Source organism: Chlorocebus sabaeus, chromosome 12 (assembly GCF_047675955.1).
Source record: "Chlorocebus sabaeus isolate Y175 chromosome 12, mChlSab1.0.hap1, whole genome shotgun sequence".
In the NCBI taxonomy this organism is placed as follows: domain Eukaryota; kingdom Metazoa; phylum Chordata; class Mammalia; order Primates; family Cercopithecidae; genus Chlorocebus; species Chlorocebus sabaeus.
The window spans coordinates 1371465-1389736 of record NC_132915.1 but is presented as its reverse complement, the minus strand read 5'-3'; the positions used below and the strand labels follow the sequence as shown (position 1 = coordinate 1389736).

The window sequence follows — 18272 nt, the reverse complement described above, 5'->3', positions numbered from 1 at the left end:
TGGCTGTGTGTCATCATCTTCCCTGGAGTTTAAAAATGTACATTCTTAGACACCACCTCTGGTGATTCTTACTTAGTAGACAGGGGTCATGGGCATCTGGTTTTATTGTTTTGTTTGGTTGTTATTGTTGAATTCAAAAGGTAATTCTGACGCACAGCCAGGGTTGAGAACCACCGACTAAAATATTCTTGCTGACTCATAAACATATATATACATATATTTCATGATATGGTAGAGTAACCGTGAATAGGACTTGGTAATGAGTAAACTAAAATCCTCTGGACAGCAATGCTTTGTGGTTCATCTGTCCACTTTTTTATAGTTATTCCATTGCCTTTCTCTAGAAACAGCTGTTTCTTTTCACTGCAATAGTGCTGCTTCTAAACCTTTACTTTAACCACTGCTTGTATACAGCTAACCACAGGAACCTCCAATTCAACTACAGTGATGTCACCGCTTTTTCTCTTCTGGGTTTTGAATAATTATTTGAAGAGATGAGTTCTAAGATCTCTTTTTGCTAAGAGTATTACCTCTCTGTGAACTTATTCTGAGATTAACTGTACAGCTATCTATTTTATTTTCTCAGAAAATATACCACTACGAATGAGGAGGAGGACTATAGAGTATACTACTGATACAATTAAAAAGTATCAAAAAAAACTAAGTAAAAATAATTTTCCAAATGGAATCTTATGGCAAGAATCCAAAAATAATTCTATGGCCACAAATATAAGACTACTAGGAATTATTTTTCTTATACATTTCTCACTGAGATCAGATGACCACTGGCAGTTTCCTAGGGTCTTCCTGATGACCTCGAGTTAGATTTTTATAACACTCAAGATTACAACAAGACATGTTTATACTATCTTAAAGCAAGAATAGTTCATTATGTTCCTCATCCATCAGTTGTTCCTCAAAAGTAAAGCCACTAACTTTGATGAGGTTATTTTACCATAACAATAATGAGTACACAGGGAAAAAACGTTCTCTCCCACTCTAATCTCTGGACCCAAACTGTTGACAACTGTTACACCATTCTAAAAGAGTATTTTAATGTCAAACTAAAGCCTTGATCCACTGTACAAGTAAAACAACATATGGGTCAATGGGCCCTATTTTCATAACAGTACTATTTGCACCTTAAAACCTAAAGCAACCCTTATACAATTCTTAACCCATTACTTACTTTTCCCATTATGTGTTTGCCTACCCTATCATTTTTTAAGACTTATTGCATTATCGATTATTCAACACACGTGATTTAAGCACAAATTATTCACCAAATATTTTACCACATAATGGGTATAAAATGAAGAAAACTAATGTCAAAAATGATGGTGACTAATAGTTTTCCTGCATCTCATTAATTGGCATCATCATCTAACCAACTTTTCAAGGTAGAAAACCATTAGTTAGCCCTTAAACTTCATTTAATATTATTCCTTACATCCAGTCTGTCAGAATGGCCTGGTTTTACTTCAAAAATGAATCACTCTCCTCCATGCCACCATCTCACTAAAGCAAAGGCTGGCAAACATTTTCTGTAGAGTCAGTTATTAGCTATTCATTACTTTAGATTTTGTAGGCCATACATTCTCTTGCCCTTGTAATGCAAAGGCAACCAGACAATACATAAACAAATGGGCAGAGCTGTATTCCAATAAAACTTTATTTACAAAAAGAAGTGTCAGACCAGTCTTAGCTCACAGACAGTAGTTTGCTGACCTCTGTCTTAAAGCATGCCACCATCAACTCTCCCTAAATTATGCCTAACCAGGCTCTCTGCTTCCAGTCCACCTATTTAGAGTAGGGTACACCATTATTCTCTATCTCATCATTTTATTGCCTCTGTAGCACTTACCATAACATTTAATTATCATGTCCACTTGTTTTTGTCTTTTTCTTCCCCTAGAGAGTAATTTCCTTCCCAAGAAAAAGTTTGTACTGTTATAAATTTTATCCCCAGGACCAACACAGAGTCACACAGCAGACATTCAATGAACATGTGAATTTATTACACGTTCTTTTTCTTTTCTTTTTTTTTAGACAAGAGTCTCTCTGTCGCCCAGTCCGGAGTGTCATGGCACAATCATAGTTCACTGTAAACTCCAACTCCTGAGCTCAGCCATCCTCCTGCCTCAGCCTCCTGAGTAGCTGGGACTACAGGTGTGCACCAACATGCCTGGCTAAAATTTTTATTTTTAGTAGAGACAGGGTCTCGTTTATGTTGCCCAGGCTGGACTTAAACTATCCTCCCGCCTCAGCTTCCCCAAAGTACTGGGATTACAGGTGTGAGCCACTGCGCCTGGCCTATTACAAATTATCGATCTCACAGATCCTTGGTATCTTGCGAGAGAGAAAACTAAAAAGTACATAAACATACACATAACTGTAAAAAGTACATTGGAAGAAAAATGCTATGAGAAGGGAGTACTGAGAAATGTAATTTAAAAGGGAAAGGGGTCTAAGAACTGTATTTCTAATAAGTGTACAGCAAGTGCAAAAAAAAAAAAGTCTTAAGGGAATCACACAACTTATTGGAGTATTTTTGGTTTCTGAGTCTGGGTAATTTCTAGAACGAAAAAAATTCAGCTAAGTTTGAGTTAGAAATGGAATCTCTCAATATCCAAACTACAGAACAACTGCTTAAATTGTGAGGATTTCCTGTTGGATTTAACAGGGTTAAGTCTCCTATAATTTAATGAGTCGAAATCATTTGTTTTGGTTTAAACTAATTACCAATTCAATTCATTCTGGTGATGGGGTCTCTCTCTCTCCCTCTTTCACTCCAATGGCCTCCTCGCTATTCCTCAAGCATGTTCCCACCTCGGGGCCCTGGAGCTTTCTGCTCCTTCCACCAATAAATACCACAGTGACTAGATCTATCAGAAGGAATGAACGTCCCAGTCACCATAATCTCCACTCGGCAGCTTCATCTATTTATTTTTAGCTGCCAGTCTCCTATAGGTACTTATATGTGTGGCCCCCGAATTACCGCGTCATCAACTCCTAGACCTCAGAATTCAGGCTTGTAACTTGCCCTCTCTGAGCTTTAGCTCTGAATTCATCTATTTAATGAGATTGATACCTTCCTCAAAAGAAAGCAAGTAAACAATCAGCATATTGCTGGGCTCAGGAAAATCACTCAATGCCTGGTAGCTTTTGTTATACAGCACAATTATTAATGAAAGCTATTCATTTGGGTGCCAGAAGGCATCCCAGATGACTTGTGGTAGATTATCACACCTTCTTAAACCTCCTATTTAAGGCAGAATATAATGCCCTGACTCAATAGGCAATAAATCTCAATTGAACTAAATACCTCAACCTTCATTTACCTACTTACAACAAACTTCTGCCATTCACTAACAACGGGGCATACAACGATAAAGAATGAAAATAACGTTTACTGAGTGCTTAATATGGGCCAGACGCGGGGTCACATAAACGCTTTGCGTATTGTCCACGTCATTCAATAATCACAAGAACCTAGTAATGAACCCAGTTTTACAAATGAGGAACCTGCCCAAAGTTGCTCAGCAAGTAACCGTCAGAGGCAGCACTAGATCCCAGGGGCTGACCCCGAGTCCAGGTTCTCAACACTGAATCGGAGATTTGGTCCCAGGCCTGCAGGGGGTTCACAATCTGCAGCTTGTCACGGAAGACGATCTACAGGGCAAAACCCCAACCCGAAGGGCCCCGGCGAGAACTGGTCCAACGCAACGCAGCAGACAGGCCTCTGGGTAAGGGGCGAGCGCGGAGCTGGTACCTTTGCCTGCGGTTTCCGCGCAGGGCTGCGGCGCCGAGGGATCCATCCGGCCAGGGGGAGGGGCCGAGCCCGGCTGCACGTAACACCCGGAAGGCGGAGGACAGCGAGGTGGCTGGCCGGTGGGCCAATGGCGGCCAACGCCACTTCCGGTCGCCCTCCGAGCATCGCTCTCCGGCAACCCGAAGCCACGGGAAGGAGGAGGGGGATCCCAGCTAAGGCAGCGACTAAGGGGACCCGAGGAGAACGGGAGGGCGACGTCCGGAGCGGCGGCAGAGCCACGGGACGCTGTGTGAGGCTGGCAAGGCGGTGTTCACCTAGTTCTTTCGGGCTCCGCCGCCGCCGGTGGAGAACACGAGGCCAGCATTGCGACCCCCAAATCTTCTCCTCAGGCTCTGACCTCAGTCTCCTAACCCCCGCAACTTCCAACCCGGCCTTGGAAAATCCCGCGAGAACGGGCTGCCGAATTGTCACTGGGATCTCGCGAGAACGAAATCTTCCTTTCCGTGGGCGGAGCCATCTTCCCGACGTCTCGCCCCTAGGAGGCCTGTAGCAGGAAGCGCCGCGGGAGTTGCAAGTGTCGCGATGTTTGAGGTCGCTTTGTGGGCCCGGCGCTGAGCGACGCTGGATGTAACTGGGGGGCTTGGGAAGGCAGTGGCTGTGAAGGGCCCCTGAGGCGGTGGAGGCCTGGCAGAGGGCGTCCCGGCGGTCGCGGCTTTTGGCTTCTTGGTGGAGCTTGGTTCGTCCGTGGTGGTGCCGCACCCCAGGAACTTCCAGGAGCCAGTCCCTCCTTGGAGAACTTCCCGGGACACCCACAGGTGCCAAGTGAAACTAGCGCGTTTTCTTGGATCCTACACTTTGTAGTGAATCATAAATACTTTAAATACAAAGCCAACAACATTTGCTGGGAATAAACGTAAAAATACTGTTAAAGTGTAAAGTTTTCCTCCGTCCCTCTGACGTTTCTGGCGGGTCGTTGAACGCGGGAGACTCAGCCGTCTGCTCTGAGCCCGGAGCATCCGAGGCAGCCGCGCCCACCCGCGAGGTGCAGGAAGTTCACGGCCTCACGCTCCCAGGCAGCGCAGACAGACGGATCCTTAGTGGCTCCCGCGCTTGTTAACATTTGTGTGCGCCAAGGTATTTCATGGATTGAGTAAAATACCTGACGGGGCCTGTATCCGTTCCCTATTGCCGCAATAACCAGTGACCACAAACTTTGTAGCTTGAAACAGCACAAATGTATCATCTTGCATTTATTGTCTCGCGGTTCTGTAGGTCAGAAGTACTACCTGGGTGTCACCCTAGCTGCACTCCTTTCTGGAGACTCCACGGGACCGTCCTTAGCTTGCCTTCGCCAGCTTCTGTCAACATTCGTTGCCTTTGGCCCCTTCCTGCATCTTCAAAGCCAGTGATGTGCCATCTCCGACCCCTCCATCCTCAAGTCTACCGCTGATGGCAGCTGGAAAAGATTCTGAGGGCTCACCTGAGCAATCCAGGATCATCTTCCCATTTCCAGGCCTCTGCCCTTGATCACATCAGCGGAATCCTTTTGCCATGTAAGCTAATATATTCACGAATTCCAGAGATTAGGAAATAAACATCTTTGGGGGATCATTATTCTGCCTACAGTAGTGTCTTAAGAAAACAATATGGCTGTTCGCTCTGCAAATGGATCTCAATTATTTGGCAGATACTAAAAACCAGTAGTATGTGTTCATAAAATGCTTCATTTAAAATATAACTTGTTTGCTTACCAGCAGGTAGTAACTTTAAGCCTAAGTGAAACATCTAACTCAGCCATCTCTGTGTGAGATGTTGGCCAGGTCACTTCTCTGTGTTTTATTGTCCTCACCGATCACCATAACAGTGAGGCTAATAATAGTAAACTACCTAAAAAGGGTAATTGTAAAAAATAAGATAATTAAGTAAAACTCCTGTAACAGTGACTGGTCATAGTAAGGAATATATGTGTTGTTATTACTGTTATTAGCAATGGAATGCATCCACTTGAAAGTTGCATTCTACATAGACATTATGTCAGTTTAATATTTTGGCTAATAGGCCAGGCACGGTGGCTCATGCCTGTAATCCCAGCACTCTGGGAGGCCGAGGTGAGCAGATCACGAGGTCAAGAGATCAAGACCATCCTGGCCAACATGGTGAAACCCCGTCTCTACTAAAAATACAAAAATTAGCTGGGCATGTGATGGCACGTGCCTGTAGTCCCAGCTACTCGGGAGGCTGAGGCAGCAGAATCGCTTGAACCCAGGAGGCGGAGGTTGCAGTGAGCCGAGTTTGCATCACTGCACTCCAATCTGGCGACACAGCAAAAAACACTACTAATTATAATTGTAATTCTTGATTCTAACATACACCCTGATATTGGAAGTCTTAAAATCTAGAAAAATCTGCTTCTTGTTATTGATGGATTGTATCTCTTTTCACATTGTCCCTAAAATCAAAATGCAAATTGACATTTTAATCAAGCTTATTTTTTTCCCCTACAACTACCAGGGAAGAAGTTTGATTTTTTTTCCCTCTCTGAAATGACTAGTTGTGTAATTTTGTCTTATTTTTCCAGAGGTCCATTGAGTTAAGATGTAGCTCTTGACAGAGCTGACCTCTAATTAGAAGTGATAAGCAAATTCAGAAATAAATTTTGGTTTAAATGGAAGGTATCATCTGGTTGAAGGAATACCCTTGTGACTAACAAAAGAGGAGGATACCTCATTTTCTGAGTGTTTATTGTTTAACCTCACTGTTGTACTTACAATGTATACTGAAGCAGAAATAATCATGACATGAAAATACGTCCTAGTGAACTAGTTGCCTCGTAAAACTAGATATCCTCAAATATTCCTTCCCCCACCTAACAATAGCTTTTGTCTTTGCATTGATATCCTTGTGTAGGTGCTGATATTGTGAACATCTACCACTGTCAGTCCAGTCACTTCAAAGTTAAATTGAATATCTTGTAAAATATTACGGAATTCCTGTAGTTAACATGTGTGATGTTGGATAAATCACATAAATGAACTGAATCACATACAAAACTTTTGGCAAAGGAGGATCTAGCAAAAATTAAGCCAATTATAACTACAGAAGAGAAAAAAATAACACAGATGGTGATAACACAGCCATTTCAAAAGAGGCTCATGGAAGGAAGGTTAAACCCACCAGTAATTTGCCAAAAAATAGTCTCTCTTTGTCTTCATACTGCAAGAGTCAAGTACATATCTGTATGTGGTTGACAGATCTCCAGAATTGTGAGTTAATGTAGCAAAAAGGCTCCAGAAAAAAATAGATGTGAAACTCTTAAGACAACACGAGAAATTAAGTCTTTGAGTTTCAGTTAGATGATTTTAGGTTGCAGCATTTCTCCATTCATACATTGTTCCAGCCAATGGAAAAAAAAAGAAGGAGGAAGCAAAGATGAATGAAGGCAAGAGAAAGAAGATAAAATAGATCTGTCCTTCCTTGCCACAAATAACCTAAATCTTAAAGTTTAAAACTCAACGTTGTACAACAATGTGAACATACTTAACAGTATTGAACCATACACTTAAAAATGGTTAAGAATGTACATTTTATATAATGTGTTATTTCTTACCACAATTATAAAGCAAAACACAACAAAAAAGCTCCGGCCAAAGAAAGAAAAATTTGAGGCTTGAACGAGGTATAGTGAAAGATATATAGAGTAAGTGTTAGAATATTCAGCAACACCATTTTTACTTCATAGACTCAATAGACTCAAATAATAAAACATTTAATACCTCATGTCAGATAAGTATAAAAATCCTGCAACAAAACACCAAGAACTACTGGTTGAAATATGTTTATAGAAACTCTCAAGATGTAAAAGCCAATGCTTATACACTGTTGATGGGAATGTAAATTAGTACAACTTCTATGGAAAACAGTATGGAGATTTCTCAAAGAACTAAAAATAGAATTACCATTTGATGCAGGAATCCCACTACTGAGTATCTATCCAAAGGAAAGTAAATCATTATATTGAAAAGACACCCATACTTGTATGTTATCACAGTGAAGTTCACAATAACAACATCATGGAATCGATCTAAGTGTCTATCAAGAGATGACTGGATAAAGAATATGTAGTATATAAACACCATGGAATATAAAGCGGCCATAAAAAAAAAAAGAATTAAACCATGTCTTTTGCAGCCACATGGATGGAGCTGGGCGCCATTATCCTAAGCGAAATGACTCAGAAACAAAATCAAATACCACGTGTTCTCACTTAAAAATGGGAACTAACTAATAGGTACATATGGACATGCAGAAGGAAATAATAGACACAGAGGACTCCAAAAGTGGGTAGGATGGAAGAGAGGTGAGGGTTGAAAAATTATCTGTTGGGAACAATGTTCACTTTTTGAGTGATGGGTACAGTGGAAGCGCAAACCTCACCATTATGCAATATATACATGTAACAAACCTGTACTGTACCCTCTGAATCTATAAAAATTTAAAAATAAAAAATAAATCTCAAAATACATAGCTGAGCTTTCAAGAAGTATGTGAAATACTCATAGACCAAAAATAAGGAAGGAACTGAAAACTAGTTTATTAAGATGGCACTTATACCACTCCTTTCCTGGACACATTTGTCTGGCTCGGTTACAAAAAGGTCTGAATTTTAACAGGCTTCTGGGAGCAGAAGACATAGTCTTAAGCTCCCACAACGTCCCACATTGAAACGGAGCCCCTCATTTGAAATCAGAAAGCTTGCAAGGTGAGCTAGAAGAAAAAAGTCTGGACAGCAGAAAAGGAGGAGGATGAAGAAGGATTTGTCTGTCTTGGCATGGGACTTTTGAAGGGGTATTGTTAATTCCGTCTGAAATGTTGAAACCACAGCTATGCCCTCAAATTTAGGATTTGAATGTATACAATCTGCATTACCTAGGAAACCCCAAGCCAAGATAGTAGCGTAATGTAGTGCCCGGTTAATTGCATCTAGGTTGCTAGAAAGAAGCACGCACATCCTTTCTAGAGGGAAACGTTAAAACAAGGACTCCTCGGAATTTCTGGAGATAAAGCCCCATCTAACAATTCACAACCCGAAAGCTGCAAAACATACACAGAAACAAACCATCATGAACAAGGGCCAGGAGAGAAAACAAACAACAGAAATAGAGCCCTAGAAATTTTAGCTAATGGAAGTAATCGATAGAAGGGGGTTTATAAAGTGTGGTTAAAATACATGTTGATATTTTTAAAAACTGAACTGAAAACTTAAGAAAGGAAACAAGGCATTGTTAAAACAGATTTTTTAAAAAGAACCAGAACTTCTTAAAATAAAATTGATTATTGAGATGGAAAACTCAATGGTAACTTAAAGAGCAAATTCAACATAGCCTACTAGAGAATTTGTGAACTGAAAGATCTAAATAAACAATCCAAAATGCAGGACAAAAAGGCCATGTAGAAAACATAAAAGTCGAAAGAAATGGAGGCTAGGAGGCAAAAAATGAAAGAGTTGGGGTAGCTCAAAATATTAATATTATACAAAACAAGCTTTAATGCAAAAAGCTTTAGGGACAAATAAATTAACTACATAAATGATAAATGGCTCTTTTTTCTTTTTGGATATGGAGTCTTGCTCTGTTGCCCAGGCTGGAGTGCAGTGGTGCAATCTCAGCTTACTGCACCCTCCCCTGCCTCAGCCTCCCGAGTAGCTGGTACTACAGGCGCACGCTGCCACGCCCAGCTAATTTTTTTGTATTTTTAGTAGAGATGGGGTGTCACCATTTTGCCCAGGCTGGTCTTGAACTCCTAAGCTTAGGCAATCCACCCGCCTTGGCCTCCCAAAGTGCTAGGATTATAGGCATGAGCCACCATGCCCAGCCTCTTTTTTTTTTAAACCAAGGAGGTAAAAATGTTCTCCACCTAGAAATCACTATTGAAGAATATTTTTAAGAATGATATATTCGGAAATGTAAAAACACATTTCTAAATAAAGGGAGCCAGAGAAAAAATCATGATTGCCGAGACCAGCTCGGCTGGGGAGACCCTAACCCAGCAGCGCTAGAGAAATTAAAGACACACACACAGAAATATAGAGGTGTGAAGTGGGAAATCAGGGGTCTCACAGCCTTCAGAGCTGAGAACCTCAAACAGAGATTTACCCACGTGTTTATTAACAGCAAGCCAGTCATTAGCTTGCTGTAGATATTATAACTAAGATAACTTAGTTTCTGTAGATATTAAATTAACTAAAAGTATCCCTTATGGGAAATAAAGGGATGGGCTGAATTAAAGGAATAGGTTGGGCTAGTTAACTGCAGCAGGAGCATGTCCTTCAGGCACAGATTGCTCATGCTATTGTTTGTGGCTTAAGAACGCCTTTAAGCAGCTTTCTGCCCTGGGCAGGCCAGGTGTTCCTTGCCCTCATTCCGGTAAACCCACAACCTTCAGTATGGGCGTTACGGCCATCATGAACATGTCACAGTGCTGCAGAGATTTTGTTTATGGCCAGTTATGGGGCCAGTTTATAGCCAGATTTGGGGGGCCTGTTCCCAACAATGATGAAGACTAGAAAGTAAATATGCAACAGACCCCAAAAATGGAATGAGTTTAGACGGTTTCTGCTGGTCCTAAGGTGACAAAGCCCACATTTTCTTATAAGGTAATATCCCATGTAAGATTGCCAAAGGAAGTCATTAACACAGATTTTACTACCCTAATTCCTCGCCTACATGTAGAAAATAAAAGGATTGGCAATGGGAGATTAGAGGAAGAGAAGATGTTTTTGACACAGCTATTGGAGTGGCATGTCTCTCCTCCAGATAAACAAAAGGGGCTTCAGAGGGATCACCTGGAAATTTTGGTATGCATTCCCTAGAATTTGTGGGATATGGTGAACTATTTGACTCAAACTTTAGATATCTGAAGGGGAGGTACTATGGATGGCTAACTGCTCTGAAATTTAATAGGAAAGATTCACACTTTTGGGGCCACTTCACTCTCAGAGTTTACTGTTAGGAAAGGATGTGCATTTCCTCTGGTGTAAATGTAGGTCATAGGTAAGTGAAAGCCAGCAGAACTATCAAGATGACCCCAGGAGGAGATCTGAACAGCCGGATGTCTAACGGTAAAGTAGTGGCTTTGAAGAACACAGAAAAGCACCCAAGAGAGAAAGACACCCAAGAAGAACCTCTGCAATCTCAAGGCAGTGCTGGTTAAATAAGACCTTTCCTGTTCCCTTTTTTTTTTTTTTAGACAGAGTCTGCTCTGTCACCCAGGCTGGAGTGCAGTGGTGCCATCTCTGCTCACTGCAACCTCCGCCTTCCAGGTTCGAGCAGTTCTCCTGCTTCAGCTTAACGAGCATCTGGGACCACAGGCGAGCGCCACCACATCTGGCTAAGTTTTGTATTTTTAGTGGAGATGGGGTTTCACCATGTTGGCCAGGCTGGTCTCAAACTCCTGACCTCAAGTAATCTGCCCGCCTTGGCCTCCCAAAGTGCTGGGATTACAGGAGTGAGCCACCTCGCCTGGCCCTCGTTCCTTATTTTTATCTCTTTTTCCAAATCAACCCTAAAGAAGTTGGAAGCAGCTTAGAAAGTAGGAGAGGAAGGTGAGGCATAAATCATATAAAAGAAGCAATCACCCCCACATTTTCCCCTGCCAACCACTTGCCTGTACCAAGTGTGAGCTCTGAAAGGAGAAGTCTTTAGGGTTGAACAAGTGTTGAAGTCTTAATTTTTTTTTCATTACATGGACTTTACCAAACTAACTTTTTGTTTGTCTCTTTTTAGTGGCTAGAAGTGACCCCAGGATTTTTTTTATTATCAAGAGAGACTAGAAGAATCATGAGACTTTTCCTAGTCACCTTTCAAGAATATGAAGAAAAAAATGGTTCTCAAAGTGGGTTTGAATGAGTATTGTTCAAATAAATGAACTTATATTCATATTTCATCCCCAGAGTCCTGCTGTTTCAACATCCATTAGAACTGAATAATAATATTACATATCAAAGTTTATGGGACATTGCTAAAGTGTAAAAAATGCTTATATTGAAAAAGAAGAAAAGCTGAAAATTAATTGTCTCTGCTTCCGACTTTAAAAAAGGACAACAAACTAATCCTAAAGAAACTAGAATAAAAGGAAAAAATAAAAAACAGAAGTTAAAGAGTAATTTAAAAAACACAATAGAGATGATCAACAAAGCCAAAAGTTGATTCTTTGAAAAAGATTAATGAAGTAGGCAAACCACTGGTGAAATGAATCAAGAAAAGTAGAGAAAAAACTCAAACATTAGGAATGAAAAATAGGGCAATGTTAAAGAGAATTCAAATATTAGAAAAATATGGGAGTATAATAAAAATGATTTCATGCCAAAGTGTTTAAATGTACACTGCCTTAAAAAATATATTAAAAAGGGGCCAGACACTGTGGCTCACACCTGTAATCCCAGCACTTTGGGAGGCTGAGGTGGACGGATCACAAGGTCAAGAGATCAAAACCATCCTGGCTAACACGGTGAAACCCTGTCTCTACTAAAAATACAAAACATCAGCTGGGCGTGGTGGCACGTGCCTGTAGTCTCAGCTACTCAGGAGGCTGAGGCAGGAGAATCGCTTGAACCCACAAGGAAGAGGTTGCAGTGAGCCGAGATGGTGCCACTGGACTCCAGCCTGGGTGACAGAGCGAGGCTCCACCAAAAAAAAAAAAAAAAAAAAAAAAAACTAAAAGGAAAAGAAGCACTGAAGAAACCTATAACCATTGGAGAAGCTTGAGTCAGTAGTTGATAATGTCCCTCCGAGAAAAGACCAGACATAAGTGACTTACAGGAAAGTTCTGCCAAATGTCGAAGGGAATAGATAAATATCACATAAACTCTTCTGGAGAATACAAGAAAAGGAACACTCCCCCCAACTTATTTTATAAACTTGGTTAAATCTTGATAGCAAAATTTAATAAGGACACCATGACACATGAAATCATAAGCAAATTTTACTTACAGTTTTATACAAAAATTGTAAACAAAATACTGGACAACTGAATCTAATTTTGAATAATACTAGCAAGAATAATAATAATAATAATAATAATAATAATAATGCATCATGACCAAGTTGGGTTTATCTCAAACCCAAATATAGTTTAAAAGTGGAAAATCTAGTAGTGACATTTACCACTCTAAGAAATAAAGAAGAAAAATTATGTCATCTCAATGAACCAAAAAATTTTCTAAAATCCAACCAAATATTGGCAAAAAAGCAATAAAGGGCTGGACGTGGTGGCTCACACCTGTAATCCCAGCACTTTGGGAGGCCGAGGCAGGCAGATCACGAGGTTAGGAGATCGAGACCATCCTTACTAACACGGTGAAACTCCGTCTCTACTAAAAATACAAAAAATTAGCCGGATGTGGTGGCGGGCGCCTGTAGTCCCAGCTACTCGGGAGGCTGAGGCAGGAGAATGGCGTGAACCCGGGAGGCGGAGCTTGCAGTGAGCTGAGATCGCGCCACTGCACTCCAGCCTGGGTGACAGCGAGATTGCGTCTCAAAAAAAAAAAAAAAAGAAAAGCAATAAAGGAAAATTCCTTAACTTATTAAGTTAAGGAATAAAGACACTCTTTATTAAAGAGTATCTGTTTGAAACCTGCAACAAGCATGATAGTTAATGATGAAATGTTAGATGAAATGTTAGAAATGATGAAATGTTAATGACAATAGATTAAAACCATAAACACAATGATGTCTGTTATCACTACTTCTACTCATCATTGATCTTAACCATTTCAATAATAAAAGATACTATATGTAAATTATAGATATTGAGAAGGAAGACTCAAAACCGCTACTATTTACAAACAATATTATTATTCACACAAAAAGCAAGAGAATATGCAAATAAATCTTTAGAATAAGAGAATTCAACATAGTTTGAGGATACAAGTGCAATTTATAAAAATCAACTATTTCTGTAGCTACACAAGTTAGAAAGTATAATTTTTAAAATGTATTTTTACAGTAGCAACCAATAATATATAAGAATAGCTAATAATTATCTAAAAATGTGTGCAAGTTGCTTATAGAGACAATAATAAAACCATATTGTAAACTTACATGGAAGGAGAGATATACCATGTTCATGGTATAAAAAAATAATAAAGATGTCAGATTTTCCAAAATCATTCATAGTGCAATTCCTTGCCAAATTACTGGCAGGTTTTTTTCCCCTGGACCTTGACAAGAGGGTTGTAAAATTTATATGCAAGTGTGAAGTGCCAAGAATGATCAAGGCAATTTTGATAAACATCAAAAAGGAAAAGAGGAATGAATAAATGGTGATGGAACTTTTTTTCCACAGAGAAGGGAAATAGGGTTGAACTTCTTATCCTATACACAAAGTTAAATTCAAAGTAAATTAAAAGCAAAATGTAAAATGCAAAACTTTTAGAAAACTTTAAAATTAGAAAAAATGTAAAAACCAATCCAACAAGTTATTTTTACACATTCAAATTTTCCAGTCATCCCCGCACAGCTGTCAAGTATCAAATGAGTGGTAAAGTACTAGAATGATAAAAGAAGTGGTATAGTTATGCCACTTGTAGGACTACTTATAAAGCAGCTGCCTTCCTAGACATGCTTTTATCCTAACTCTTTAAATGAATAGGATTGTGTTATATTGTTTACATCTCAAAATTTGCATGTGAATGATGCATATATGGTTATGTTCAGAGCACTCCTTTTGGCATTCTTTTGTTTTTTAATGTCAGATTTTAATTTAATGACAAATGCAAAAAATATAAACATGAAACATTTATGAGATTTGTGTTATATATGATTAACTTATTATAAAAATAATCAGCATAGAACACTAGCATGTCCGTATAAGAACATGCTACTCACCTTTGTTAGCTTTAAATAAACAAAAGTAGGAGGTTTAAAATGTAAACGTAAATCAATAGATTAACATTGCTTTAATAAATACAACAAATGCAGACTTAATTACAATAAAATTTAAAATGCTAAAACTAATTCTTGAAAGTTAAATTACGAATTGAATAAGATTTCACATAAAATATTGACAAATAATACTTGGACTTAATCCTTATTATCCTTCCCTCATACATATCCAAAAATGGTGTAGCATAGAGAGCTGGCTGATACAAGTTCCACGGAAAGACTTTTTCCCATCTAGAAAAATACAAAAATGTATTTTTCCAACGAATAAGCTCCAAAAATCAATTACATACTCATAATAGAATCTTACCTCCTCCACCCCGTAAAGATTCTAAAGTAATATGAATTACATTTGAAGGACATCAAGATAATCCCCCCCCAAAATGTAGATTTACAATATTGTGTAAATCTGCATGGAAACATTACATATTTGAATCATATGTAAAATCATAGGGTGAAAAATTTTTTCTATTCTTACCATGGACTTCCCTAGTGGTCTTCAGATTACATGACCTATAGGATCCATTTCAAGTCTAAAATTCTATGTGATTTCTGCTGAAGATCACTTTTCTCTCTGTTATTTTAGAATGCATCACCTCATCTTTGGCAACTTCACTTGAATTCTGATTGCTTAAATTCTTCAGGCAAGGCAGACTTTTTCAAAAGAGAAGCTATATAGACATGGTTTAAATTTTTTAAGTTCAAATTTTAAACCATGTCTATATACTTTGTAAAGATGATTGCCAAAGTTTTACTTTTCAAAAATGTTCCCAAAGTAATTGACAGCTTAGGTGCCACGAAACAAGGGTAAAGAGAATTCTATGGCCATTACAAGATATGCAGACTTGAATAGTTGATTCTGAATGCAAATATAATATTATACTTCATTTATAAGGATCATTTTTATCACATTGCCCTAAATTAGAATGCAATGGCATGATCTGGGAATTGACAGTGTTTGGTTAAAAAGAAATTAACTTGAGGAATTAAGGGAAACATAAAAAGCATGTAAAAGGTAAGTGAGTTTATTTTTAAACTGGATACTATTTTTTTTTAATATAAAGCAACTCTTTCAGGGGAACTGCTCCCTCCAATTTATGCATAGATTATTTGACAGACTGGTTGAAATATCCCACACCACTTTTGCACAGTGGAAATGCAAAACCCAAAGAATTCATATTTTCAAGATTGTTAACACCTTCTCAAATTTCTATAATTCATTCAATTTCTGTAGAAAAACATGAACTTTATTTTTCTTACTATTAATTATTTATATAGCTCAGTTTCACAAATAGGTTCTCAATATCTAAAAGCCTGCAATAATTTCACTGTTGAAACCATTTTCTTAATTTTTTTATACATTTCCTAGTGTTGTCACAATAAGGCCTCGTATGACTGTGAATTGTCCTTGGGCTTTTTATATTCACAACCAGAAGAGGATCTCTTTTCTTTTTCTATCAACCTTTTTAATACTTTTTTTTTTGAGATGGAGTCTTGCTCTGTCTGAAGTGCAATTGCACGGGTGCGATCTTGGCTCATTGCAGCTTCCACCTCCTGGGTTCAAGGGAGTCTCCTGCCTTAGGCTCCCGAGTAGCTGGGACTACAGGTGCCCACCAGCACGCCCAGCTAATTTTTTGTTATTTTTAGTAGAGACGGGGTTTCACCGTGTTAGCCAGGATGGTCTCGATCTCCTGACCTCGTGATCCACCCGCGTCAGCCTCCCAAAATGCTGGGATTACAGGCGTGAGCCACCACGCTGGCCCTATTACTTTTCTTAAAGAAAGATTATGTCAGTTCCTAAGTCTGTGCCACCCTGAAAATTTACATGCCTGTTAAAGGTGGACATTTGTACTGTATTTTTAGATGATAGTTAAGAAAAGCAGATGATGGGGGGAGTTCACACATGGTTGAATATCATTAGAAAATAATAAATCCACTAAGCAAAATAAGCCTAAGACCATAACAAAGATGAATTAAATGAAGAAAGTCCCCATTCTGTCTTCCACTTTTGTTTGTGTTTTAACTTAGCATTCATTGATAAAAGAGGATATTCCTGAAGGAAAAAGGGTAAAATTACCACTCGTTTCTGCTTTTAAGTATTTTACTTATTATACAGTGGCACGTATCACTAGTCTAAAGGAGTAAAGTACAAATTTGTTGTCATCTATATTATTCCTTCAAAAACATGGTTTTTCCAAGTTGGTCACAGTTTAGTAGGGAAGAAAGGGTTGTAAATCAAGTACAAGTACAGAGTGATACTATACTGTATAAATACGTACTGACGTGTTTTTGACCAAGACTAGTATCTTTCAGATTTCAGATATGAGTGTATAAGCCAATGGTAATTTGCTTTGTTCTTTTCCTAACTATGTATTTTTAAAGATTTCTTATAACCTGTAGACCATCTGCTGAAACTAACTCAGTTTAGTGTTAAATTCTATTAAATGTCTTATTTGTCTGCTGTAAAAAATCCCTAGTTATTGAAACAAATTACAAAAGAAATAATATATTTTAGAAAATCTTAGAAAAGTTGCCAGTCGTCTGGGTGACTATTCAGTTATTCATTCATTCAACAAATATTTATTTAGTACATCTACCATATACTAAGAACACTGCTAGGCACTGAAGATACAGCTATGAAACAGAAAAACATAGTTCCTACCCTCATAAAACCCAAAGTCAAATCAGTGCATCCAAAAATTTTGGCTAAAACATGGAGAGTACACAAATTCTTACATAGTTAAATAATACAGCTATTATTGGAATCATTTTCATACTTAGACACATTATATAGTAAAATTTAAGAATATCAAAGGCAAATTTCTAAAAGCTTTCAGAAAGAAACAGATCACTTACAAATGAACAAGTAACATATTCATATTAGACACTTCAAAAACTTCTGCAAAAAGACAACTGAGTTGGCCGGGTGCAGTGGCTCATGCCTGTAATCCCACCACTTTGGGAGGATGAGGTGGGTGGATCACGAATTCAGGAATTCGAGACCAGCCTGGTCAACATGGTGAAAGCCCACCTCTACTAAATTTACAAAAATTAGCTGGGCATGGTTGCATGCACCTGTAATCCCAGCACTTTGGGAGGCCGAGGTGGGCAGATCATGAAGTCAGGAGTTCAAGACCAGCAGTAAAAGCCCACCTCTACTAAATATGCAAAAATTAGCTGGGCATGGTGTCACGTGCCTGTAATCCCAGCTACTCCGGAGGCTGAGGCAGGAGAATCGTTTGACCCTGGGAGGCAGAAGTTGCAGTGAGCTGAGATTGTGCCACTGCACTCCAGCCTGGGTTACAGAGTGAGATTCTGTCTCACAAAACAAAACAAAACACTGAGTTATAGTTTTTTGGGTTTTTTTTTTGAGATGGAGTCTCGCTCTGTCACCAGGCTAGAGTGCAGTGGTGCAATCGGTTCACTGCAACCTCTGCCTCCCAGGGTCAAGCTATTCTCCTGCCTAAGCCTCCCAAGTAGCTGGGACTATAGGTGTGCACCACCAATCACAGCTAATTTTTGTGTTTTTTGTAGAAATGGGGTTTCACCATGTTGGCCAGGAT

The 18272-nt window shown here is 39.1% G+C and overlaps 2 protein-coding genes across 14 annotated transcripts in view; one reads left to right on the top strand and one right to left on the bottom strand.

The window, feature by feature from the left end:
• The window catches only part of ERCC6L2 (ERCC excision repair 6 like 2), a 175716-nt gene extending 171834 nt beyond the window's left edge, over positions 1-3882 (bottom strand). For all 9 annotated transcript variants that reach the window (XR_012094714.1, XM_037998707.2, XM_037998708.2 and 6 more), the window contains exon 1: positions 3773-3882. Coding sequence is in view for 8 of the 9 variants with exons in the window: in XM_037998707.2 (XP_037854635.2) it covers positions 3773-3818 (46 nt within the window). In the remaining variant the exon portion in view is untranslated. The remainder of the gene's footprint in view (positions 1-3772) is intronic.
• A 17-nt stretch (positions 3883-3899) lies between these two features.
• On the top strand, positions 3900-13326 carry LOC140712901 (putative uncharacterized protein ERCC6L2-AS1). 5 transcript variants are annotated; one of them, XM_073021397.1, is made up of 3 exons: positions 3900-4363; positions 5045-5325; positions 11554-13326. In XM_073021397.1, the coding sequence occupies exon 1, from the start codon at positions 3900-3902 to the stop codon at positions 4320-4322; it is 423 nt and encodes a 140-aa protein (XP_072877498.1). In that variant the 3' UTR covers positions 4323-4363; positions 5045-5325; positions 11554-13326. The 5 variants fall into 5 exon arrangements, with proteins under 5 accessions (XP_072877498.1, XP_072877495.1, XP_072877496.1 ...); XM_073021394.1 differs by having other exon boundaries at positions 3900-4587; XM_073021395.1 differs by having other exon boundaries at positions 3900-4906.
• The last annotated feature ends 4946 nt before the right edge of the window (positions 13327-18272 follow it).